The 25,837-nt window shown below is 42.8% G+C and overlaps 1 protein-coding gene across 2 annotated transcripts in view; it reads right to left on the bottom strand.

Annotated features, from left to right (window-relative positions):
- Nucleotides 1-25,837, bottom strand: part of SPIDR (scaffold protein involved in DNA repair) — a 331,570-nt gene that overhangs the window by 186,756 nt on the left and 118,977 nt on the right. For both annotated transcript variants that reach the window (XM_060116489.1, XM_060116488.1), the window contains exon 7: nucleotides 24,782-24,882. In XM_060116489.1, the coding sequence (XP_059972472.1) occupies nucleotides 24,782-24,882 (101 nt within the window). The remainder of the gene's footprint in view (nucleotides 1-24,781; nucleotides 24,883-25,837) is intronic.

Genomic DNA, 25,837 nt, shown 5'->3' with positions numbered 1-25,837 from the left:
TAACATGCTCATGATAACATATTTTTTTTAAATCAATATAACCTGTATGTTGCATTTAATATATACATTTTAAGCAACATAAGAAACAGTTTTCTATCATAAAGAAACAGTCTTGCACATATGGTAAACTCAGATCCATCACTTCACAAAGCATGTTTTCACTCCAAAACTTGAACCCTTTCAAAAATCACAACAAAAGCAGTATGACCGGGTCCTCTCCACCTCATTACCTGCTTTGATTGTCTACTTTGAAATGATGCAGTATGACTGGCCGGCTGCAAGTATTCTAACGATCGTGGACATTCAAAGTTGAGGATTTCTGTGGACTGATGGGAGTTAGGGCTCTAGATTTAAATGGGTGGAATTCGATCTGGATTCAATCACTCGGTCTCTTATTAAGTTGGCCAAGTTACACAGCATTTCAACACCTCATTTTTCTCATGTGTAAACTGGGGATCATGCCACCTGCCTCGATTAACATTTTTAAGAATTAAATAAGATAAATAAAGTTGAGAGTGTGCGTAGCCTATAACCCGGAAATCCCAGCTATGTACCCAGGAACTCTGTCACATACACCAGGAGATCAGGACAAGGCTGCACATCTCAGTGTTGTTTGTAAGAGGAGGAAACGCAGCACCAGTCCATAGCCAATGGGTAAACTGTGGTGGGTTCATGGAAGAGACACTCTACAGAAGCTTATGTGAATGGACCTGATCTGTACATATCAGCTTGGAGAGATCTCAAATACAAGAGGGGTAAACAGATACGTACAGCCTAACACCCATAATGTTATTTTTCTTAAACACAAAGACCAATAAAATATAGTTACAGATACATATGTCATACAAGTACATAAATATGGACTAGCAGGACACACAGAAAACTCGTTGTAACTGTTGAATCATGCGAGAAAGAGAAGTGTGACTCAGGAAGGGAACCCAGGGGATTTCAAACTTATCTGCCGTATTGTTTGTTATAAAAATATGTGAAGCAAAAATGACAAAAGATTAATATGTGTTATTAATTCTAGGTAGTAAATACACTTTTTTTTTATTACTCTCTGCTTTTTAGTTAAAAAAATAAATGGATTAAATGAGATAAAACCGAAGTGTCTGGCACAGTGCCTTGCTAATAACAGACACCAATATGACTTTCATTACCACTTTAGCTAACTGGTTAACAGTGAGTATAAAAATTAACATTTAAACAGTACCAGCGCCTTAGTTATACAGTTTAATTTCGTTTCCATTTCTTTCTCCCTTTCACTTTTCTCTAGTCATTTTCCCCTGGACCCCAAGTTTTCCACGCCCTCCTCTCTCTGAGTGCCACCAGCAAGCATTCATGTATGAAGCAAGGTCATGGCATCTCCCCAGAGCACTATCTGGAACTATGATTTCTAAGTATGTGTCTATCGTGAGACTGTTTCTTAAGGCAAGAAGGAAACAGAATGGGGAAGGACGTGACCAAGCGCATCCTAAGCTGTGCTGGCTCAGCTGGGCTGGTCACTGTGGGGAGTAAAACACACTGGAAAGAACAGCACTGCCCAGGAAGCAAAGACTCAGCCTGCTCTGCCGCGACAGGTGTCTTTTTAATAAAAAGTAGCTCACCCTCAGCTGGTGAACAGGAAAAGAAGTCAGGATATGTGGGGGTCACTGCGGTGAACACACCCGTTTTTCCTGGGCAGGGAAGCAATGCAGTGGGCAGAGTTCAGCTCACTAGCAGCAAAGGGAAAAGCCCTAGTGGTAGGGACTGCACTAGCCACAGGCAAATTTCTGGACATACTTTAGGAATTTTTAAAACTTTTACCTGTACTCAGGGGTTACCCCCAACACCATCCTCCGCCACTGGCAGCAGCCACTGTCCAGAGCCCCATGGCCCGTGTTCTCCAGCGCCCACTGTCCTGCTGGAGTTCAAGCGGCCAGTGGTGCCTGGGCAGCACCGTTCTCCCTTTGGGTAACCAATTACTGTCATGTGCGGCTGATTAAAAAGCGGTATAGGGGCTTCCCTGGTGGCGCAGTGGTTGAGAGTGCACCTGCCGATGCAGGGGACACGGGTTCGTGCCCCGGTCCGGGAAGATCCCATATGCCGCGGAGCGGCTGGGCCCATGAGCCATGGCCGCTGGGCCTGTGCATCCGGAGCCTGTGCTCCGCAACGGGAGAGGCCACAACAGTGAGAGGCCCGCGTACCACAAAAAAATACAAATAAAAAAAATTAAAAAGCGATATAGGTTTTCAGCAGTCTGCCCCCAACCCTACAGTCCACATAGACCCTGACAGATTTTACAAAAGGCAAGACACTACAGAAACACATAAACAGTATTACAGCAGAAATACCTATATATCCATGATGAGTCACACTGCTGCTGACTGCAGTTTCTTTGAAGATTTTTATGAGAACTCCTGACAATATCTAATAACTATGAACCGTGATTTGACCATCACCACAGCATGCTTGGTGACTAAACAGGTTTGGGAGTGCTATCTTGGATGCACACAGGGCTGCAAACAGCACTTCTCCACCAAGCACCGTGAAGTCCCTCCCACAGGAGGTGCTCCCACAAAGGCCTGAGGAGAAGCCAGTGGTCTGCCTTCCCTGCACAAAGTAAGCAGCTAATCTCCTCTTCCTCTGAGGGAGAAAGAGCCTGGGACAACCCAAGACAAGTTACGCATTCAATGCAAGCTTTCAATCTGAGCACAAGAGATAATGGTTTTACACACGAAGAAGAAGGCTGTTTTGCAGTTAGATGGAGGAAAGATAAAAGGCCATTCTGTGACGGTGGGGCAACGTTTTCCATAAATGCTGTGAGACTCAGCCAACGTTTAATGTTGTCAAGGAAGTGTCTCCCGAATCTCAGCCAGAGGCTACTATTCCTTCCCTCTGAAATCCTCAAATACCTTACCTACACTTACAAGTATTCTCCTTTTTAAATGGAGATAGTATCAGCTATAGTCAAGAACACTACAAACACTGAGAGAGAGAACAGAAAGCCTACAGTGCAGGGCCTGGTCTGTCACCCATACAATAATGGCTGCCATTGTCATCAGTCACTGTCACAATACCAACTTTTCAAGGCATTTTCAAATCTATTATGGTACTTGATCCACAATAACCCTATGAAATAGGTAAGGAAGATATTAATCTCCCTTTTTGACAAATAAGAAAACTGAACAAGTTAGTTGCTCATATGACTTTCTTAAGGTTAGAGAGGATTACTGGCAGACTTTATGCTCAAAACGCAGTATTCTCACAAGTCCTATACTTGCAGTGTCTCGAGGGTAAATGGCAGTTAAAGACAGGAAACTGAGGATGCTTTTTTTTCTCTATTTTATTATGCTAAAACATCGGACTTGTTTAAATGTTAAAAAAAAAAAAAATGAAAAAGCACACCAGGTTGAGAAATGGACTCAAGTGAGGCTTCTCGCTGGCTGGGCACAGTCAGGATTTCAACACTGAAAAGGAAGAGTATAATTGGACAGAAACCAAACGCTGAGGAAGAAGTGCCCCGAAGACCAAAAGGAAAGCACAGATATCAACACAGCACCAAAGTGGTTAAGACACAGGAACAGACGATTCACAGAGGAAATACACCACAGGATCTAGTCATTTCTATCCATACATATGCCAAGCAGATGAAACACTCTGTAGTTAAAATGGCAAATAGTTAACTTAAAGCCTAACGTTTGATGAATGAATGCATGAATGAGTGAGTGATTTATTTTATCAGCAAACTACTCTAAAAAAAAGTCTGATTTTAAATGAGCAAGAGGCCACAAAAGAATCAAGCAAGTAATATAAAAACAAAATATATTTTTGATTCCTGGCTTAAATGACTTATTTGAAATATACAGGTGGCTAGGGTCCATTTATATGCATGTTAATTCCAGTCCTCCTCAGTGGGTTATGTTGATGAATTAATATATATTGTGAGGAAAACATTCACGAATACTTACACAAAAAAATACTATACAAGAAATTAACAAAAACTATAAAAGAAAGTACTGGTTGAAGCAAGTTAGTACGGGGGGAGAAATACTGAAATCATCCTCCTATAGAGACAGAAACATCTGTCATTTTTTTATCATGAAATACTTTCCATAACATAATTGTTGCACTAACTTTAAGTTGTTCCACTTCATTATCCAAACGATGACCACAGAGTAATTTGGGATCCTCCCTGTATTATTACTCTCTTAATCTTCATAGATATTCTAACAGGCTAATCCATAAAGCGTCTTGATTTAAAATACATGTCCTGGGCTTCCCTGGTGACGCAGTGGTTGAGAGTCCGCCTGCCGATGCAGGGGACGTGGGTTCGTGCCCCAGTCCGGGAAGATCCCATATACCGCGGAGCGGCTGAGCCCGTGAGCCATGGCCGCTGAGCCTGCGCATCTGGAGCCTGTGCTCCGCAACGGGAGAGGCCATAGCAGTGAGAGGCCCGCGTACCGCAAAAAAAAAAAAAAAAAAAAAAAAAAAAATATATATATATATATAATATATGTCCTACTATTCTCTGAAACTGGTACTTTTTCTCTTCTTCAGGCCAAATCATCAACAGGTGCCCACCAATACATTTTTCCTCAGTCCTCACCCATCATGTACACATACACACACACACACACACACACACACACACACACACACACACACATTGGAGTAGGAATAGCAAGGGTCAGGGATGGAGATCAGGGGAGTTTAAAGTTCACCTGCTTCCTGTCCAGACAGAGGAGTGTGTGTGTGTGTGTGTGTGTGTGTGTGTGTGTTAGGGGCGAGGGACAGGGGTAACAGTGGTATCATGATATCAGTGTTGGATTTATTAAGGCTGAGATACCTCTTAGTTATGACAACAGCCTGGCCCTAACTGACCCCCGCAGTCTGGTACCTGACTACTCTGCCCTAACACAAGGTCCTCCAGAGTGACCCTCTGTACATGTAAATTTAACGACAGCCACCTCTGTTCCTGAATCCTTCAGGCGCCAACCACTGAGTAATCCAGACAACTGTCCACTGTTTAGAAACGCCTTTGTTACCAGTTACTTCTCACTGCTCTACCCTCAAATTCCACAGCTCTACTCAAGTATCCTTAAATTGTTTCTATACCCATACTTTAAGAAAGCATTTCATCACCATCTCCCAGGTAAATTCTCTAACCACAATTCTCCTTTTCCATTCAGCAGGGTTTATCACTCTCCTTTATGTCATCACTGTACCACTGTACCAAGATTTTAACACATAAAATGAATAATTTCGTCTATTAAATCATGAACTCTGTGCTGTACTTGGATAAATACCAATAAAATATATATGAGCTGAATGAACTCGAATAATACAAACTGATGTAAAGAATTTTGGGGACTATTTTTCTGTTCTTGATTTCACTGCCAACCAAGATGGTTTTGACCTACCTCCCTCACCTCAATTGGTTCTGATATTTACCCAAAGGATGCAAATTAAGCTGTAATTCAAGTGACGCTCCAAAAAGAAAAATAAACAATACAGTGCATCAAATCCAAATGATGTTTTTTCTATTCACTGTATTGTACCACTGGGTTTTTTTTTCATCACTATGCACTGAAAGTTGAATTGTACTTACTTTTACACAATTATACTATCTTTTCTTTTGAAAGGTTACAACTATGCTTAATTTTACCAATGATCCCAAACACCCAGCAATATTATGTGCCTGTGAGTATTCAAGTAGTGACTCTCTAATTAACTGCATTATCAAATTATTATTAATGCTTGGTACATCAAAATTTTAGTTTCTGAGTAAATGTTGTAAGCTGCCAGGAGATTCATTTCACAGATAATTTCACAATAAAATTCATAAAGCTCTAAGCAGGAGGTCTAGATTATAATACCTAAAAACTAAATTCTGAAGAAATTTACATCTTTAGCCTGTAAAAGCACTCTTTGTTTAAAATTTATGCTCCCCCATAAAATTTTAAGTCATCTGGCAATGATGAACAGACACATTTCTTAACCACAACTGCTTACTGAACTGTAAACAATTGTGCTTTCACTTCTTGATTCTTCTTTTTTTTTTTGGCCTTTTCACCCAGTTTAAAATATTCTCTGCCAAAAGCCACAATAATTCTAAGCATGAAACAGAAATCCGAAACCCAACTCTTAAAAAAAAAATAGACCAGATAATACTAACCAGGAGGCTGTAATGTTCATCACAGTCCCCAGCAATGAGAACAAACAGAATTCAGCAGAGCAGCCACCTGGGGTCACAGTGTCACAGTGCTACCACCAGGCATGTCACCATGACTTGTTCTGCAGGGGTAGCCTGTATTGCTCCCTAGAGGGTGAATGGGCAATAGAAGGTCCCATTTTTTAAGAAATCCAAGTAAGGAAAAAGCATACAAAGGCTCCAGGAAGGCAACAGATCCCTAAGCAAAGTTCATACAAAACCAGAGAAGAGGGAGTACTCTGGACCGAATGTTTGTATCCCCCCTAAATCCATATGTTGAACCCCTAACCACACAGTGTGGCTGTATTTGGAGATGGAGCCTCCAAGAAAGTAATTACGGCTGAATGAGGTCACCAGGGTGGGGCCCTGACCTGACAGGATTAGCGAGTATCCTTAGAGGAAGAGACACCAAGAGATGCCTATATCTCTCTGCTGAGCACAGAAGAAAGGCCATGTGAGCACACATCCAGATGGCTGCTGCCTAAAAGCCAGGAAGAGGGCTCTCACTAGAAACTAACAATGGTGGCACCTCAACCTTGAACTTCCCACCTCTAGAACTGTGAGAAAATAAATGTCTGTTGTTTAAGCCCCACATCAATGGTAATTTGTTATGGCCGCCCAAGCCAAATAAGACAGATTTTGGTACCATGAAGTGGGATGCTGCTATAATAAATACCTGAAAATGTGGAAGCAGCTTTGTAACTGGGTAATGGGCAGAGGCTGGAGGAGTTTGGGGGTGCTTGCTAGAAATATGGATGTTAAAGGTGATTCTGGTGATGTATCAAACGGAAATGAGGAACAAGTTATTGGATACTGGAGGAAAGGTGATTGCTATGGACTGAATGTTTATGTCCCCCCCAAATCTATATATTGAGACCCTAATCTCTAATTTGACCGTGTCTGGAGGTAGGGCCGTTTGGAGATAATTAGGCCAAGAAGGTGGTACCCTCATGAATGGGGTTAGTGCCCTTATAAGAAGAGACACAAGAGAGAGGATCTCTCTGTTAGCATGTGAGGACACAGCAGAAGGCAGCCGTCTACAAATTAGGAAGAGGATCTCACCAGGAACCAAATCAACTGGTACCTTGGATTTGGACTTCCCAGCCTCCAGAACTATTAGAAATAAATGTCTGTTGTTTAAGTCACCCAGTCTATGGTATTTTTATTACAGCAGCCCAAACTAAGACAGCAATTTTTATTATAAAATGGCAAAGAGCTTGGCTGAATTTTTTTAGTGTTGTATGGATGATGAAACATGTGAGTCGTGAGATTAGATAGTTATAAGAGATTTCTAAGCAAATGTTAAAGGTATGGCCTGAGTCCTCCTGACTTCTTACAATAAAATGCAAGAGAAAACAGAGGGACTGAAGAAGGAATTGTTCTGCAAAAAGGAAGATTTGTAAAATTCTCAGCCTGTCCATACTGCAAAAAAATGAAAGAGCATGTTTGGAAGAGGATGCCAAAGGTGTAGCTAAACTATCACTCAATAAAGAGATTATGTGATTATAGGAGCAGAAACAAAGCCAGTTTGAACTGAAGGAGACAGAAACCAGAGGAAATGAAGAAAGGCTGTTAGACTTCCTACAGGGCAAAAGAACCATTCTGCTAATGTGCATCATCCTTCAAAAAAGGGAAGGATGACCCTAAAGGCAATCCAGAGATCATAAGGGCTGCCCACAGGCCCAGGGCAGGGCTGATATGTTCTCTGGGTTTCAAAGGGTAGGGCTGCCTCTAGGGTTTGGGCGGGCAGGGCTGCCCTTCCCTGCCTCGGGGTGGCGGCTCTGCAGAGAGCCTTGGGTGAGGCCCAAGAGAGCTGGGGCGACACTGCCCTCCAGTGGACCTGGAGGCCAGAGCACAGAACCAAAGAGCATTGGCTTTGAGCCTTAAAATCTACTAGAAATTCCCTTGGTAGTTTTTGGACTTGCTTGGGACATATCACCCCTTTCTTCCTTCCTATCTCTTCTTTTTGGAACAGGATTGTCTACCCTGTACCTGACCCAGCATTGTATTTGGAAGCACATAACTTGTCGGGTTTCACAGGCTCACAGTTGTTGAGGAATTTTGCTTCAGGATGAATCAGACCTCGAGTCTCACCCATTATCTGATTTAGATGATATTTAGATGAAACTTTGGACTGTACAGTTGATGCTGGGATGAGTAAGGCTTTGGGGGCTGTTGGGGTAGAAAGAATGTATTTTGAATGTGAGACGACATGAATTATGGAAGGCCAAGGGCAGAATGTTATAGACTGAATGTTTTCGGCCCTCAAAATTCATATGCTGAAGGCCCCCCCAACCCCCCAGTGTACCTATAGTTAGAGATGGGGCCTCTAAGGAAGAAACTAAAGTTAAATGAGGTCGTAAGGACAGGGGCACTGATTCGATAGAATTAGTGTCCCTATGAGAAGAGACACCAAGGAGCTGGATTTCTCTTTCTTCCTCTCTCTCTCGCTCTCTCCCTGCATGAGCACACAGCTAGATGGCAGCTGCCTATAAGCCAGAGAGCCCTCACCAGAACTAGATCATGCAGGCACCCTGATCTCAGAATTCCAGCCTCTAGACCTGTAAGCAATAATGTCTGCTGTTTAAGCCTCCCAGTCTGTGGTACTTTGTTATGGCTGCCCAAGCTGAGACAGGGGCTTATAACACGTTAAATTTCCCAAGGTGTAAATGTAAAATAGATAGCTAGCGGGAAGCAGCTGCATAGCACAGGGAGATCAGCTCCGTGCTTTGTGACCACCTAGAGGGGTGGGATAGGGAGGGTGGGAGGGAGATGCAAGAGGGAGGGGATATGGGGATATATGTACACGTATAGCTGATTCACTTTGCTATACAGCAGAAATTAACACACCATTGTAAAGCAATTATACCCCAATAAAGATGCAAATAAATAAATAAATAAAGTTCCCTGTGCTATACAGAGAAAGAAAAAAAAAAATTTTTTTCCACGGTGTGGTGTGTATGGGACCACCTAGTGTGCAAACTGCCCCCTCCACTCTGAGTACAAAGAAAGGTCTTCTTTATTAAAAAAACTTCCATATTTAAAAACCTTATTTCATAGTACTGCAGGTAATATTTTTGGCTCAGAAAACAGGATTAAAATGCTGTCCAAGGGGCTTCCCTGGTGGGGCAGTGGTTGGGAGTCCGCCTGCCGATGCAGGGGACGCAGGTTCGTGCCCCGGTCCGGGGAGATCCCACATGCCGCGGAGCGGCCAGGCCCGTGGGCCATGGCCGCTGAGCGTGCGCGTCTGGAGCCTGTGCTCCACAACGGGAGAGGCCACAGCGGTGGAAGGCCCACGTACCGCAAAAAAAAAAAAAAAAAAAAATGGTGTCCAAAAATCACACTGAAAACAACTTTTAAAAGGTCATATGGGAGGGCCTCCCTGGTGGCGCAGTGGTTAAGAGTCCGCCTGCCGATGCAGGGGATACGGGTTCGTGCCCCGGTCTGGGAGGATCCCATGTGCCGCGGAGCGGCTGGGCCCGTGAGCCATGGCCGCTGGGCCTGCGCATCCGGAGCCTGTGCTCCGCAACGGGAGAGGCCACAACAGTGAGAGGCCCGCATACCGCAAAAAGAAAAAAAAAAAAAAAAAAAAAAAAGGTCATATGGGACTTCCCTGGTGGCGTAGTGGTTAAGAATCTGCCTGCCAATGCAGGGAACACGAGTTTGATATCAACACTGGTCCGGGAAGATCCCACATGCCACGGAGCAACTAAGCCCGTGTGCCACAACTACAGAACCTGCGCTCTAGAGCTTGTGAACCACAACTACTGAAGCCCACATTCCCTAGAACCTGCATACTGCAACTACTGAGCCCACATTCCCTAGAACCTGCATACTGCAACTACTGAGCCCACGTGCCGCAGCTACTGATGCCTCCGCGCCTAGAGCCCGTGCTCTGCAACAAAAGAAGCCACCGCAATGAGAAGCCTGTGCACCACAATGAAGAGTAGCCCCCACTCGCCACAACTAGAGAAAGCCCACACGCAGTGACGAGGACCCAATGCAGCCAAAAAAAACCCCAAAAGTACCTTAAAAAGGTCATATGGCTGTTAAATATCTCTATTTTTATAAATTTAACATCAACTGAAAAGTAAATAAATGTGATGAGAAAAATTTTAGGAACCCAATTACAAAATAGCAAATTACTAATTGGGGATTGTTAGTAGAGTCCTCTAGAATTTAGAACTCATACCCACCCTCCTCTAAGCAATCCTGAAGAAGGTCAGAAGTGCACGTGCATCTGTAGAGAAGAGCATACCCACTGCCAGGCCAACACACCGTAAATCTTGTAGCAAAAAGAACTGAAGATACACTTACTGATGTGCTGATAGAATCCACGGTGTCCCTACTGCCATGTTATTCTTATTTATTTATTTATCTATCTACCTATCTATTTATTTATACTTTGGCTGTGTTAGGTCTTAGTTGCTGCGCGCGGGCTTTCTCTAGTTGCGGCAAACAGGGGCTACTCTTCGTTGTGATGCGCGGGTTTCTCATTGTGGTGGTTGTTGTGGAGCACAGGCTCCAGGCGTGCAGGCTTCAGCGGCTGTGGCACACGGGCTCAGTAGTCGTGGCGCCCGGGCTTAGTTGCTTCGTGGCATGTGGGATCTTCCTAGACCAGGGCTTGAACCCATGACCCCTGCGTTGGCAGGCGGATTCTTAAGCACTGCACCACCAGCGGAGTCCTGCCGTGTTATTCTTGATACTTCCTCCACTATCAACCCTCAACCCCCTCTCACTCTCTAAGAACTATTAATAAAGGGTATTCCAGTGAAGAACTTCTAATTCATCAGTTAAGTCCAGTTAAATTAGGTCAAAATAGGCAACATCTACAATTAGGCAGAGCAGTACACGTACCAGTAGGAGTACAGGGAATTCACAACTACTAAAGAAAAGCAGGTATTTTGGTCTTAGGCGCTATCTCCTTCCAAGGATACTGTAACAAACACTAACAGGGAGGAGAGGGAAAAGAAGAGAGATTAACTTACGGATTAAAATGAGATGATATCATAAAAGCCATCATCTCTCAAAGGGTGTGCAGGGAGAGACCAGAGAGCGCAATCACAAGTGAAACACTCAGGGACCCTGAGGGGAAGCGCTCTGAGGATGACTGTACGCGGGAACACTGGGCAGGGGCAGGTAAAAGGGCAATGCAGAATCCCAAAGCAGCAATCACCTAAGGGTTGACAAAGCCGAATTTTCTCAGTAAAGAAACAGGCTCAGATCAAGTGACATGCATGGGCCTTCACTTCCAGCAGAGCTGGGACCATTTCTGCACTCTGATGTCACGTGGAATTTTAAAATTTACCACTGACACCATTTATTTACTTCATAAACACATCCTGAGTCACCAGGCATGGCTCAGGTTGCTAGGTCAGCCCTACACTTCCTTGTAGCACTTTGCAGAGTTAGGATTTACCTATACTTTATATAATTACAGTACAACAGGATACCAGAAGTATAACTACAAACAAAGAAAAGTATACTAGGCCTAGTGGTCAAGAATACGTCATGCCCAGAGATAAACCCACGGACATATGGTCACCTTATCTTTGATAAAGGAGGCAGGAATGTACAGTGGAGAAAGGACAGTCTCTTCAATAAGTGGTGCTGGGAAAACTGGACAGGGACATGTAAAAGTATGAGATTAGATCACTCCCTAACACCATACACAAAAATAAGCTCAAGGGCTTCCCTGGTGGCGCAGTGGTTGAGAGTCCGCCTGCCGATGCAGGGGACACGGGTTCATGCCCCGATCCCGGAAGATCCCACATGCCGCGGAGCGGCTGGGCCCGCGAGCCATGGCCGCGGAGCCTGTGTGTCCGGAGCCTGTGCTCCGCAACGGGAGAGGCCACAGAAGTGAGAGGCCCACGTACAGCAAAAAAAAAAAAAAAAGCTCAAAATGGATTAAAGACCTAAATGTAAGGCCAGAAACTATCAAACTCTTAGAGGAAAACATAGGCAGAACACTCTATGACATAAATCACAGCAAGATCCTTTTTGACCCACCTCCTAGAGAAATGGAAATAAAGACAAAAATAAACACATGGGACCTAATGAAACTTCAAAGCTTTTGCACAGCAAAGGAAACCATAAACAAGACAAAAAGACAACCCTCAGAATGGGAGAAAATATTTGCAAATGAAGCAACTGACAAAGGATTAATCTGCAAAATTTATAAGCAGCTCATGCAGCTCAATAGCAAAAAAACAAACAACCCAATCCAAAAATGGGCAGAAGACCTAAATAGACATTTCTCCACAGAAGATATACAGACTGCCAACAAACACATGAAAGGATGCTCAACATCTTTACTCATTAGAGAAATGCAAATCAAAACTACAATGAGATATCATCTCACACCAGTCAGAATGGCCATCATCAAAAAATCTAGACACAATAAATGCTGGAGAGGGTGTGGAAAAAAGGGAACACTCTTGCACTGCTGGTGGGAATGTGAATTGGTACAGCCACTATGGAGAACGGTATGGAGGTTCCTTAAAAAACTACAAATAGAACTACCATATGACCCAGCAATCCCACTACTGGGCATATACCCTGAGAAAACCATAATTCAAAAAGAGACATGTACCAAAATGTTCATAGCAGCCCTATTTACAATAGCCCGGAGATGGAAACAACCTAAGTGTCCATCATCGGATGAATGGGTAAAGAAGATGTGGCACATATATACAATGGAATATTACTCAGCCATAAAAAGAAATGAAATTGAGCTATTTGTAATGAGGTGGATGGACCTAGAGTCTGTCATACAGAGTGAAGTAAGTCAGAAAGAGAAAGACAAATACTGTATGCTGACACATATATATGGAATTTAAGAAAAAAAAATGTCATGAAGAACATAGGGGTGAGACAGGAATAAAGACACAGACCTACTAGAGCATGGACTTGAGGATATGGGGAGGGGGAAGGGTAAGCTGTGACAAAGCGAGAGAGCGGCATGGACATATATACACTACCAAACGTAAGGTAGATAGCTAGTGGGAAGCAGCCGCATAGCACAGGGAGATCAGCTCGGTGTTTTGTGACCGCCTGGAGGGGTGGGATAGGGAGGGTGGGAGGGAGGTAGATGCAGCAGGGAAGAGATATGGGGACATATGTATATGTATAACTGATTAAATTTGTAAAATTAAAAATAAATAAATAAATAAATAAATAAATAAATTTTACTTCTTAGATCGGTTTTAGGAAGTTCCCAGCAATAAAAAAAAAACAACAAAAAAACAACAAAAAAAGAATACGTCATGAAAGACACAGGTGATACAGGAAGGAGGTATGTAGCGCTGTGACAGGCGCAAGGTGGCACAGCAAGGGGTTGGGTTGAGAGAGACAACCAGTCAGGTGGGCTGGGACCCTGACCAAGAATGCTCGCCAGTGGCTTTAGCAGTGGTGGACACTTACTCTGACACAGAAGGCAGGCAATGGACATTTCTAAAGCAGACAAGTGACACCATACTTGCCTCTTAGGATGATGACTCTGACAGTCTGAAAATGAGGAAAGGGCAGTGGCAGGGAGACCACATGGAGACTGACACAGTAATCCAGGCCCAAGGGAACAGGGGCCTGAACTAGTGATTGATGGCATCAGTGGAGAGACTGACTTGAGAGACAGTTCTAAGGCAGAATCACTAGCATCTAGGGATGGGATGCATTGAAAAAATGTACAAGAAAGCCCAATTTAAGACTGTGCAGTTCATGGGCCAGGGCAGGCAGGTGCTGGGGCACGCTGAGTCTGCTGGGTCTGCAGGACGCTTAGGTGCAGGCAGTGCTGAGGCTGGGCCAGGAAAGGCCACAGGACAGACTTACCAGACCACCTAGCAGTCCTGGCGGAGGTGGCATGGAGACCCCAGATGACCCAGGAAGGGGACACAGGACAAGAAGAGGGCCAAGACAGAAGTCTGAGGAACACCTGTTGACGCTAAGCACAAAGTAGGAGTCAACAGAGAACCAAGAAGGAAAATGAACATGGGAGGAGGCAAAGCATGAGGGAGACTGTCCTTGAAGAAAGGGCAGCCAGCTGTGTGAAGGCTGCATGAAGACAGCAATTAGGAATGAGCACTTGTGCACACTGGTGGCAATGGAGCAGCATCACACTGGATGGAAGGGGTGGGTTGAAAGTGACTACTCTTTTAAATCACTATTACAATACAAATGCAGTTTCCAATTTGTTTCCAACTTTATAAGGCATTTTAATAATCCAAGGACTTACTTATTCTGTTTGCAGGCTGAAAAGTTTTCTATTTTCTAACAAAAAACTTTACCACAGAGTCTCTGCAGAAAGATAAGCAGCCACCCACTCTTAGACCACCTTCCTGCAGCAAGACTCGCGCCTCCTGGGCCACTGGAGCAGCCGCCTGGTCTGTCCACAACTCTCCCCCACCATCTTCCCTCGCAGACAACGAAAGTCAAGTCTGGGCTTGCACTTTCAAGCAGGCTCCTTCAGGCACCAGCGTCCCAAGTGGAAATTATAACCCCTTTGAAAGTAAAAATGAGCTGAAGGAGTGTGGAAAACTAGACTGGTGAAAAGGTTAAGATGACACACACAAGATTTCACAGCACGGACAAAGGCCAGTGTGATACTGAACTAGGCTGGAGGATAAAAATGACAACTGGTTGAGCGAGCCAAAGAAAAGCCTGCCTTGCCAATATCAACACTTTTCTAAAGGTCAAAACCAGAATTCTGAACATATAGATAATTTTTCTCATTAATGAGGTCCCAATTTAACTCTATGAATGAATTTTTATTCATTGAACCACATGTGGAATTCAACGGGAACCATGTTTTACCCACTATATAATTCATTGAGAATGGGCTAACTGTGCAGTCTTATTTTTGGATCATTTACAACAGAAAACAGAAATGAAGATTCTTTTAAAGCTCAGATTTATCAGAAAACAACCCGTAGAATTACTATTTTTCTTTTCATGTACAAAGAAACGGAGAAAGCACAGATTAAATAAATTTAGAGGGAACCTGAAAGCATCATTTAATTCTGCTTTTTCACCAAACCTCATTTTATATACTTTTAGGTAGAAAAACTCATAAGAATTAAAAATGGATGTGGCAGAAGCAGCCAAGAGGTGACAGATACGTTAGCTGGAGAGTTGAATTTGGTATTAGTATCCCTTCCTCTGTTCCTCAGGTCCCATCATTATTTTTAACATAATTATGAAATAACTTGATATTATGAAAGTCACATATGAATTCTTTATTCTTCTGTTAACTTATACTTAAAATGATCACTGGAAATTAGTCATTTGGGACATGAAATCACACCTCTAACAGTGGGCAAACCAGTATCACACTTTGTTTCCTGACTTAAATAACTCAAGAGTATTAATGTGGGGCCTCCCTGGTGGCGCAAGTGGTTGAGAGTCCGCCTGCCGATGCAGGGGATGCGGGTTCGTGCCCCGGTCTGGGAGGATCCCATATGCCGCGGAGCGGCTGGGCCCGTGAGCCATGGCCGCTGAGCCTGCGCGTCCGGAGCCTGTGCTCCGCGACGGGGGAGGCCACAACAGTGAGAGGCCCACATACCACAAAAAAAAAAAAAAAAAAAAAAAAAAAGAGTATTAATGTGAATTCCTCCTGCTCACGACTACAAAGAACAATATTAAATACCACTGCTGTACCGAAATGTGGGTCTGGATATAAAAAAAGGGGGGGAAATAAAGCTTAGACCCTAATTGGCTTTCTGGTTTTATTGGTCAGAGGGGAGCTGGAGACAATCCAGAGGCAGCTCCCTTGACCCAGAGGAAAGGGGAAGTTAAGAAAAAGAACTGCGTGAAACCTCTCCAGCAACCTGGGGCTGACCCACACTGAGTAGGTCACAAGCAGTGTCCCTTCACTTGAAGCAAAGGGTGGTTAAGTAAGGTAGATCAAGGAGTTTAAGAAAACATTTTAAATGAGTTTTCTAAGACTCTGAACTAAAAAACTACAACCCGCTTCATGTCATTCTCATTTCATAAATCTAAACAAACATGCATTGTTTTTAAACTTGTCATATTATGTCAAAAATCCCATGTCCTTTACATACACTACCAAATGTAAAAAATAGCTAGCTAGTGGGAAGCAGCCGCATAGCACAGGGAGATCAGCTTGGTGCTTTGTGACCGCCTGGAGGGGTGGGATAGGGAGGGTGGAGGGAGGGAGGCGCAAGAGGGAAGAGATATGGGAACGTATGTATATGTATAGCTGATTCACTTTGTTATAAAGCAGAAACTAACACCATTGTGAAGCAATTATACTCCAATAAAGATGTTAAAAAAAAAACAATCCCGTGTCCCCACAGAAACTAAAGATTTAAAAGGCATAAAATATTGACAAAAGTCAGCCAAATTAAATGAACAGCTAACCACATGCTTCATGTCCTAGCTTTAAACACTCAACATTAGAAGACTTAGACTAAATCATATGTCTTTTTTTTTTTTTTTTTTTTTTTTTTTTCGGTACGCGGGCCTCTCAGTGCTGTGGCCTCTCCCGTTGCGGAGCACAGGCTCCGGACGCGAAGGCCCAGTGGCCATGGCTCACGGGCCCAGCCGCTCTGTGGCATGTGGGACCCTCCCGGTCCGGGGCACGAATCCGTGTCCCCCGCATCAGCAGGCGGACTCTCAACCACTGCGCCACCAGGGAAGCCCCGTATGTCTTTTTTTTTTTTTTTTTGCGGTTCGTGGGCCTCTCACTGTTGTGGCCTCTCCCGTTGCGGAGCACAGGCTCCGGACGCGCAGGCTCAGCGGCCATGGCTCACGGGCCCAGCCGCTCCGCGGCATGTGGGACCCTCCCAGACCGGGGCACGAACCCGTGTCCCCTGCATCGGCAGGCGGACTCTCAACCACTGCGCCACCAGGAAAGTCCTCCCCGTATGTCCTTTTAACAATTATTTTTCAAGTAATTGAGGGATCTTAGTTTACCAACTAACTTGCTTTGGTAGAAAGAATCAGCCTAACATTTCCTAACCCAAGACACTCTTCAATTATGAGAAAGTACCGCAACAAAGCAATTAAGAAACTAGGTAACTGGTAAGGAGACACACGTGTCTCCACGAAGTCTTGGCTCTTCCTGCTCCACTGCTGTCGCTGTACAGAAAAGGCTGCCCTGCTGTTCCTGCTTGCTCTCCTGACCACTCAAGTGGGGAGTCTGGAACATGACCCCATTTCAGGGGGCTCCGTGGCCTCAGAGGAGCCCCTGAAAAGCAGTGAGAAAGAGGCAGGGGCCAGATTTCTGGCTTCGAATTCCCAACAAGTCCGAGTGAGCCCTGCTCCACGGGTGCCAGTACTCTGGAGGTTACAAGCTTCCTGTGTGTCAGGGGCACAGCGACACCCACGTAAGGTTCATGCAGGGAGAGAAGGGCTCCAGGAGCAGTGCCTAGGGAACCCGCTGTGGCCTTGGAGATGGAAACCAAGCCTCTGAGTGCTCACAGCTAACTATGCTCGAGGGCAAGGGCCAACTAACACTCTGCCTTGTGAAAACTGTCTCACTGGAAAAATCAGCCTCGTTATTGAACTTTTCACATCCTGACACAAAAGTATAAATTTTATAGTCAGGGTGGAACTCTCTACCATTTCACATTCTCCTCCCTTCTCTAATTGTGAAAATAATACATTTGATTTTAACAAATTTCTTCTTTTATAAGAGGAACGTATTTTTAAAACCCTGTCCCAACACCTTTTCCAATGATAACCTTTGTTAACATTTTTGTACAATTTGTTTTATAGTATTTACTAAGACTTCCAAACTATTATATAATGTGAAGAAAATCTAAAAGCATTAGAAGTACCCAGGAGCACTATCCTGAAGATTTTATTATAATCATCAGAATAAGGAATAGTATATCTTTTAATTTTTCTTGAAACTGTATAAATACAACCTTCTCCAGGAGAACTCACTGCAGTTATTCTCCTTTAGAGCTTGACAGAGTAATCCTTATTCCCTTTGGCTTTGTTTCTTTTGTCTGATTTTCCAAAATGTGCTTCAATAAGTAAAATTTTAAAGACATTATTAAAACATCTTCAAGTGTAAAATACTGTTTTGTTTCCTTCTAAAGAGTAAATCTTTAATATTAATTTTAAATAAGCAAGAAAAAATTAATTATAAGATTATGACAGAGTCAGATCTGTCAGTGATGAACCCACATTTGCTGCTTAATAAAAGTTTGAATGAAAGAAATAAGAGACAAAGTAAAACGAATACACACAAGTTAAAATATTAAGGCCACCTGTTATGAAAAAACAAAGAGATGAGGCACCAATACACTGTATTTCTCTAGTAACTAAAAAACCTGAAATTAACAGAAAACCTTTATTTCTATTGAGTAGCGATGGTTATAGGGATACTTGCTTTACAAGTACTTGTTAAGGTATATGTCTATGTTTTCTATATTATCTTCTTTGTGATATATTTCAACACAAAATAATAATTTAAGAAAAGCAAATATTTACATGGTAAAGGTTCTTCAAATAAAAAATCTGTTGCATCCTAGATTTTCCAAAGCTTTAAATTGTACTTTTATATTTCTCTGCTTGAATAAAATGTATACCAAATAAACTGCTCCCTACTGAATTTCAATAATAACCTTTAAAAAAAAAAACCTTTCAATTATAATGATTTTGTGCAAGTGGAAAAATATTTAACATATGGGCTATTCAGGTCAATAAGTACATGAAAAGATACTCGACACCATTAATCAAAACAGAAATGCAAATCAAAACCACAATGGGCTGGGCCTCCCTGGTGGCGCAAGTGGTTGAGAGTCCGCCTGCCGATGCAGGGGATACGGGTTCGTGCCCCGGTCTGGGAGGATCCCATATGCCGCGGAGCGGCTGGGCCCGTGAGCCATGGCCGCTGAGCCTGCGCGTCCGGAGCCTGTGCTCCGCAACGGGGGAGGCCACAACAGTGAGAGGCCCGCATACCGCAAAAAAAAAAAAAAAAAAAAAAAAACAACCCACAATGGGCTATCACTCCATACCTGTCAGAACGGCTACCATCAAGAAGATAGATAAATGCTGGTTACGATGTGGAGAAAAAGGAACCCTTGTGCACTGTTGGTGGGAATGTAAACTGGTGCCGCCACTGTGGAAAACAGTGTGGAGGATCCTCAAAAAATTAAAACTAGAACTACCATATGATCCAGCAATTCCAGTTCTGGGAACACATCAGAAAGAAATGAAAACATGATGTCAAAGAGAAAGCTGCACCCTCATGTTCACTGCAGCATTGTTGACAATAGCCAAGATATGGAAATAACCGAAGTGTCTATCAATGGATGAATGGATAAAGAAAGTGTGAGATATACACATATATTTATATACTACATATATATAAAATATGCCAGTGTGTATACATCACATACATACATACACATACACACACACACACACACACACACACAGAGGAATGTTATTATTCAGGCATAAAAGAGAATGAAGTTCTGCCATTTCCAACAATATGGATTGACCCTGAAGTCATTATGCTAAGTCAGAGAAAGACAAATACAGTATGATCTCACTTATATGAGATCTCACTTCAATCTAAAAAAACACACATACAAAACAAAAAAACCAACAAACCAAACTGATAGAAAAAGAGATCAGATTTGCGGTCACTAGAGGCAGGGTTGGGGGAAGGGGCGATTGGAGGAAGGTGGTCCAAAGGCACAAACTTCCAGTTCTAAGACAAGTAAGAACTAGGGATGTGACGTACAGCACGGTGACTAAGTTAATGCTGCTGTGTGGTATATAGGGAAGTTGTTAATAGATCCTGAGAGTTCTCATCACAAGGGAAAAAGTGTATTTTCTCTTACTCTTTTCTTTTGTATGTATATAAGATGATAGATATTAATTAAACTTGTGATGATACATGTATGTATATCAAATCATTATGCTTTACACCTTGCACTTATAGTGATTATATCTCAATAAAACTGAAAAATCTCTCGATAAAACTGAAAAAAGATAGAAACAAGAAAATATGGGCTATTCAAAATCTGTTAAATTATAATTTTTCTTGCAAAAACTAATAAGTAACAAAACCACTGTCCTATATCTCTTTAGCCACATTTCTTTGATATCTTGGCCTGGAAACTAGACAGCGACTGGAGGCATCCACTGTAAATGTGAAGCTCTCTTCCGCGGCCTGTCCAGCACAGCGCCCCTCCACAACGCCTCACAGATCCTGCACTGTGCCAACCTGTACCTATATTTTTCCTTTGCTTATCATCTATCTCACTCAACACAATGAAAGTTCCATGAGTGTAGTGACATGGTGTACATTGTCTGGGACACAGCAGGCTGTCAATAAACACCTGTGGAAGGAATAAACGAAGGATGAACTGTCCAGTTCCTTGCCTGTGCCTCTCTCTTGCCACCATCCCATCTCCACCACCAGATTCTAAGCACCAGAAAATTAGCAGTGAGGGAGAATAACATTTATTTCATATAACTAAAATTACCACAGAAATATGGGCACATAAAAAATGTCCCTCTGCACAAGTGATGTACATGACAATTTCACAGAAAAAGACACTCTGAAACTGCTTGGTTGCTTACCTGCTACAATACAATTTAAAGCAGAATCAGTGTTTTTTCATTAGCTAATTGAAGTGACCTTAAACAACCCCCCCCCCAAAAAAGCCTTTGTTTATCAAGAATAAGCAGTGAAAAACTTAACATTTCAAGAGTTTGGCCCTGTCTCCTGCCTCCAAATCAGGCTTCTTCACTTAACAAATAATCTCTGACTCTAGGGACTAGAAAATAAAATGTCTGGATACTTTTAGGATTTGGAAGGCATAGTGCAGCTCCGCAGGGTTGCTGTGAGAGCTGTGTGCACTCCTCACTCAGGGCCTAGCAGGAGGCACATTCAGTGGGAGCCATCACTTGTATTATCTACATCAGTCTAAACTCCAGTGTCTCACCTACCTGCATCATCTCTAAAAAACTTTCAAGTCTGGGGCTTCCCTGGTTGAAAAACTTTCAAGTCTGGGGCTTCCCTGGTGGCGCAGTGGTTGAGAGTCCGCCTGCCGATGCAGGGGACACAGGTTTGTGCCCCGGTCCGCGAAGATCCCACATGCCGCGGAGCAGCTGGGCCTGTGAGCCATGGCCGCTGAGCCTGCGCGTCCAGAGCCTGTGCTCCGCAACGGGAGAGGCCACAACAGTGAGAGGCCCACATACCACAAAAAAACAAAGAACAACTACAACAAAAATCAAGAAAATAGGCGCACATAAAAATTTACTCAAGTTTTTTTTTGCGGTACGTGGGCCTCTCACTGTTGTGGCTTCTCCCACTGCGGAGCACAGGCTCCAGATGAGCAGGCTCAGCGGCCATGGCTCACGGGCCCAGCTGCTCCGTGGCATGTGGGATCTTCCCGGACCGGGGCACGAACCCGTGTCCCCTGCATCGGCAGGCGGACGCTCAACCACTGCGCCACCAGGGAAGCCCTACTCAAGTTTTAAGAACCTTGAGATGTATGTCTTTTATATTGAAATGTACTAGAAGGTACTAACAAGGTAAACAAAACTGATTATTAAATGTTATAAGTAAGAGTTACAAAACAGCCCAGAAAAGTAAGCTATCCATGAGGGAAGAAAAGAAGAGTTGAAATCCACAAACTAAAGGTGTTAAAAAAATTTTTTTCTTAAAGCCAGAAACATGTATTAGAGATACTCACTGAAATATTTGATATTAATATGCAACGTCTTACAAAACTAGACAAGCACTTACTGTAACACCCAGCAACTGCACCCTTGATCATTTATACCAGAAAATTAAACACCTCTGCTCACTCAAAATCTTGTTCACAGCACCTTTATTTGTAAGGTCCAAATGTCCCTCCACAGGTACACAAAGTGTGGTACATCCATATCACAGAGTAAGAGGAACTAACTGCTGATATACGCACAAACTTGGATAAATCTCAAGGGAATGGTGTTGAGTGAAAAGAAGTCAATTCCCCAAAGGTTACATACCCTATTATTTCATTTACGGAACATTTCTGAGATGACAATAGTATGGAAATAGTGAACACACCGGTGGTTGCAAGGCATTAGGTGGGAAGAGGTGGCTAAAAGGGAGCACGTGGGATCCTGGTGATGAGTGTCCTGTATCCTGACTGTGGTAATGGGCACATGAATCTACCCAGGTGATAAAATTACATAAACAAAACACACACACGAGTGCATATAAGCTGGTAAAACCTGAATAAGGTTGGTGAATTGCATCTGGATCAATTCCTGGTTGTGCCAGTGTACTAGAGATAGGAAAAACATCATCCCTGGTGGAACGAGGTGAGGGGCACAAGAAGCCACTGTTTTATTTCTTAGAATGGCATTAGTTTAATGTGAATCTACAATTATCTCCAAATGAAGAGTTTTTTTTAAAAAGGCAGAAAGGGCTTCCCTGGTGGCGCAGTGGTTGGGAGTCCGCCTGCCGATGCGGGGGACGCGGGTTCGTGCCCTGGTCTGGGAAGATCCCACATGCCGTGGAGCGGCTGGGCCCGTGGGCCATGGCCGCTGGGCCTGCGCGTCTGGAGCCTGTGCTCCGCAACGGGAGAGGCCACAACAGTGAGAGGCTTGCGTACCGCAAAAAAAAAAAAAAAAGGCAGAAAGATGTGTTGAAGACATCCACTCAAATATTTCAAGTTAGTAAGCAGGCTCCATGTCCCTCTCAACTGTGGAATAATTAAATAATATTCCTCAAATATAAGAAACTTGGGAAGAAGGGCCTCAGGCTAAATTATTACAATTACAGGTTAATTTTGTAAACCATAATTTCTCATATCTGAGGGATATAAAGGTAGACTCAGTGAGATATACTATATTTAATATTCAGAACAAAAACCAAGATGTGGTTCATAAATTACTACTAACTCCTAGATTTCTCAAACCTATCAGAAGAAGGAAAAATCAAGCCCGACACAATGCCCTGGTCATTCAAAATTAACCAAAGCTCAAGAACGCTCTGGAGTCTGAACAAAATAAGATGGGATTCTGACTGTGGTACTGTGCAAACCCAAAGGTCCATCCACACCCTAAGTGGGGGAGGAGGAGTTGCTGCTCTCCGTTGCTTCTGCACTTCCAGGTCTGGCAGCAGTGAAGCCAACCTCAGGATGACAGTACTTCCATGTTTCCACAGTCTGTCAAGTCCCAGGGTCATCCGAGAGCTGCCCATCCTTCCCATGCAGTTTGATTTATTAGTAGCACAGTTCATAAGGCAACGGTCTACAGTTATACTCATTTTTGACAGGGAAATTAAGAGGATTAGAGAGTTTAATTACAGAGGTATTTTAACAAATCCATCACTGAATTTCAGCTGTTTACTAAATTTTAGTTCTTGGGATTGGGGAGAGAGAGAGTTACCTCTACTTAATATTTTCAAGTTTTTCTCTCATTTATTCAGTTGCTATACACATATAGAAACGAGAAAAAACTTTTCTTATGTTGAAAGAAGAAAATTCTTCTGCCAGGCCACACAGGAAACAAAACACCAAATAGTGAAATGTTCTTCCTAATATATGTTTATAATGAGTTATATCAAAAGTAAAGAGGGCCTCCCTGGTGGCGCAAGTGGTTGAGAGTCCACCTGCCGATGCAGGGGATACGGGTTCGTGCCCCGGTCTGGGAGGATCCCATATGCCGCGGAGCGGCTGGGCCCGTGAGCCATGGCCGCTGAGCCTGCGCGTCCGGAGCCTGCGCGTCCGGAGCCTGTGCTCCGCAACGGGGGAGGCCACAACAGTGAGAGGCCCGCATACCGCAAAAAAAAAAAAAAAAAAAGTAAAGAAAAAGACACAACATATTATAAGACATCAAGGGGAGGATTCACAGATCTGAAAAATAAATTCATCTAAGAGACAAACAAAACCCAAATTCCTAAATATAGAGACTTCTAACAGAAAAATTAGAGATGGTCACATTCATATTTTCAAATTAATGGATTAATTTTTGGCTCTGGTTTTTCATTTTATTTTGCTTTTGTCTTTTATTCATGGTATAATTAAATACCATGAATACCCTCTATTCCCAAATTAAAGAAGGGAAAACGTAAGGAACATTCCAAATAAGCTACTTGGTGCCAATGAGCCAAACAAAAGGTCATCTTTTCCCTTCGGTCCAGGCACACTAGTTTGTCTTGGTATTTTTCTAGTCCAACCTCCAGAAGACACTCTCTCAGCTCTGTGCTTGACAATTTGGTTAATTCACTGTAATGTTGCAACTCATTAGAAGGGTCCTGCACCAATTTAGTGAGACTGGGATTTTGGTACATCACTGAGCTTAGTGTTGTTTATTAAATGTTTGTTTCATGGGTGTGTGTGTGTGTGTGTGTGAGTGATGTGTGAGAATGTTGTGTGTGTACTGGGAGATGCTGTAAGATGTACTGCTGACTGTGAGTCACAGTCACAAAAGTCTGAAAGCTACTGGGACAGAGCAAGAAAAAGGGGTAATGTAGAACCCTCCCGCTCAGATCTTTGGACACCTAGAGAAAAAGGTGTAAAAACAGTGATGATCAACTTCATATATCTTAATGTAAAAAGACTTTTAACTGGCATTTTCTTTACTCACAGATGCCAGTGCAAGCCTTACCTGAAAGTGTCCTTTGGTAAGAAAGATACTGATGTCTCCACAAAGAAATGGCAGATCTCTCTCGATTCTGCAATCCATTTAGTCTTTCTGCTAGCCCGCCTCTGTTCAACAAATTATAATGTATTAAGCTTAGTTAAAAGAAAAGCTTCAGAATAGTTGGTACATTTATATTTTATACCCTCCAATCAGGGACAAATAAAGCATTCAAATTTTAACTTGTTTGGCAATACACTCTCTTCCTAGAGGCCAAATCCTTCTAGGTTAGTAATCTCCTTTTTAAAGATTTCTCGGAAGATCAGTTTTCTGATTCTTAGAAATACGGGCTCCTCTGAGATCAGTATGACTTCCTGACTATCCTTTCTTAGTTTACTTATTCCATAAATATGTCCTGATTACATGTCTCCTTCTCTACCTAGCCAAGGACCAGGTGCCAAGGATACGAAGAAGGCAACAAGCCATGTCATGGTGGGCCTTACAATCTGATCAGCAGATGGGCAAACAGATAATTGTAAAATGGGTTCAGAGTTGTAGTCAAGAATAAAACCTGTACACTGTTGATAGGTAGAATACTCAAATAAGGATTTGGGTATGGGCTCATTACTTGGCCTACAGAGGTAATTGAGTACTAATCATAAACATACAGCAAGGATACCAACATTATACAAAGAAGAAAACTTCCACATATGACAGGAAGACAATTCATAACAGTGGACATACAGGCACTTCACGAGAGCCCTGACCTATCAATGACTAGACAGATAGATAGATAAATAGATAGATAGGTAGGTAAATTATAAATTCATATAAACACACATTTTCTTAAATTCGTAAACTACCTATACTCAGAAGTCAGAAGCTTCTAACACAGATTTCTCTGTGATCTTAAGAGAAATCAAGATCAGCTGTTAACCACCATTATGACTATATGTTATATAATTTATCAGTGTATTACCTCGTAAAATTATGTTCACTGATCATTTCACTACATTATTTCATTTTATTCTAATAATATCCCTTTGAGGTAGAAAGAACAGATATCAATACCCACCTCATACA

This window comes from Mesoplodon densirostris, chromosome 13 (assembly GCF_025265405.1).
Source record: "Mesoplodon densirostris isolate mMesDen1 chromosome 13, mMesDen1 primary haplotype, whole genome shotgun sequence".
NCBI lineage: Eukaryota > Metazoa > Chordata > Mammalia > Artiodactyla > Ziphiidae > Mesoplodon > Mesoplodon densirostris.
This window is presented reverse-complemented; position numbering and strand designations above follow the sequence as displayed.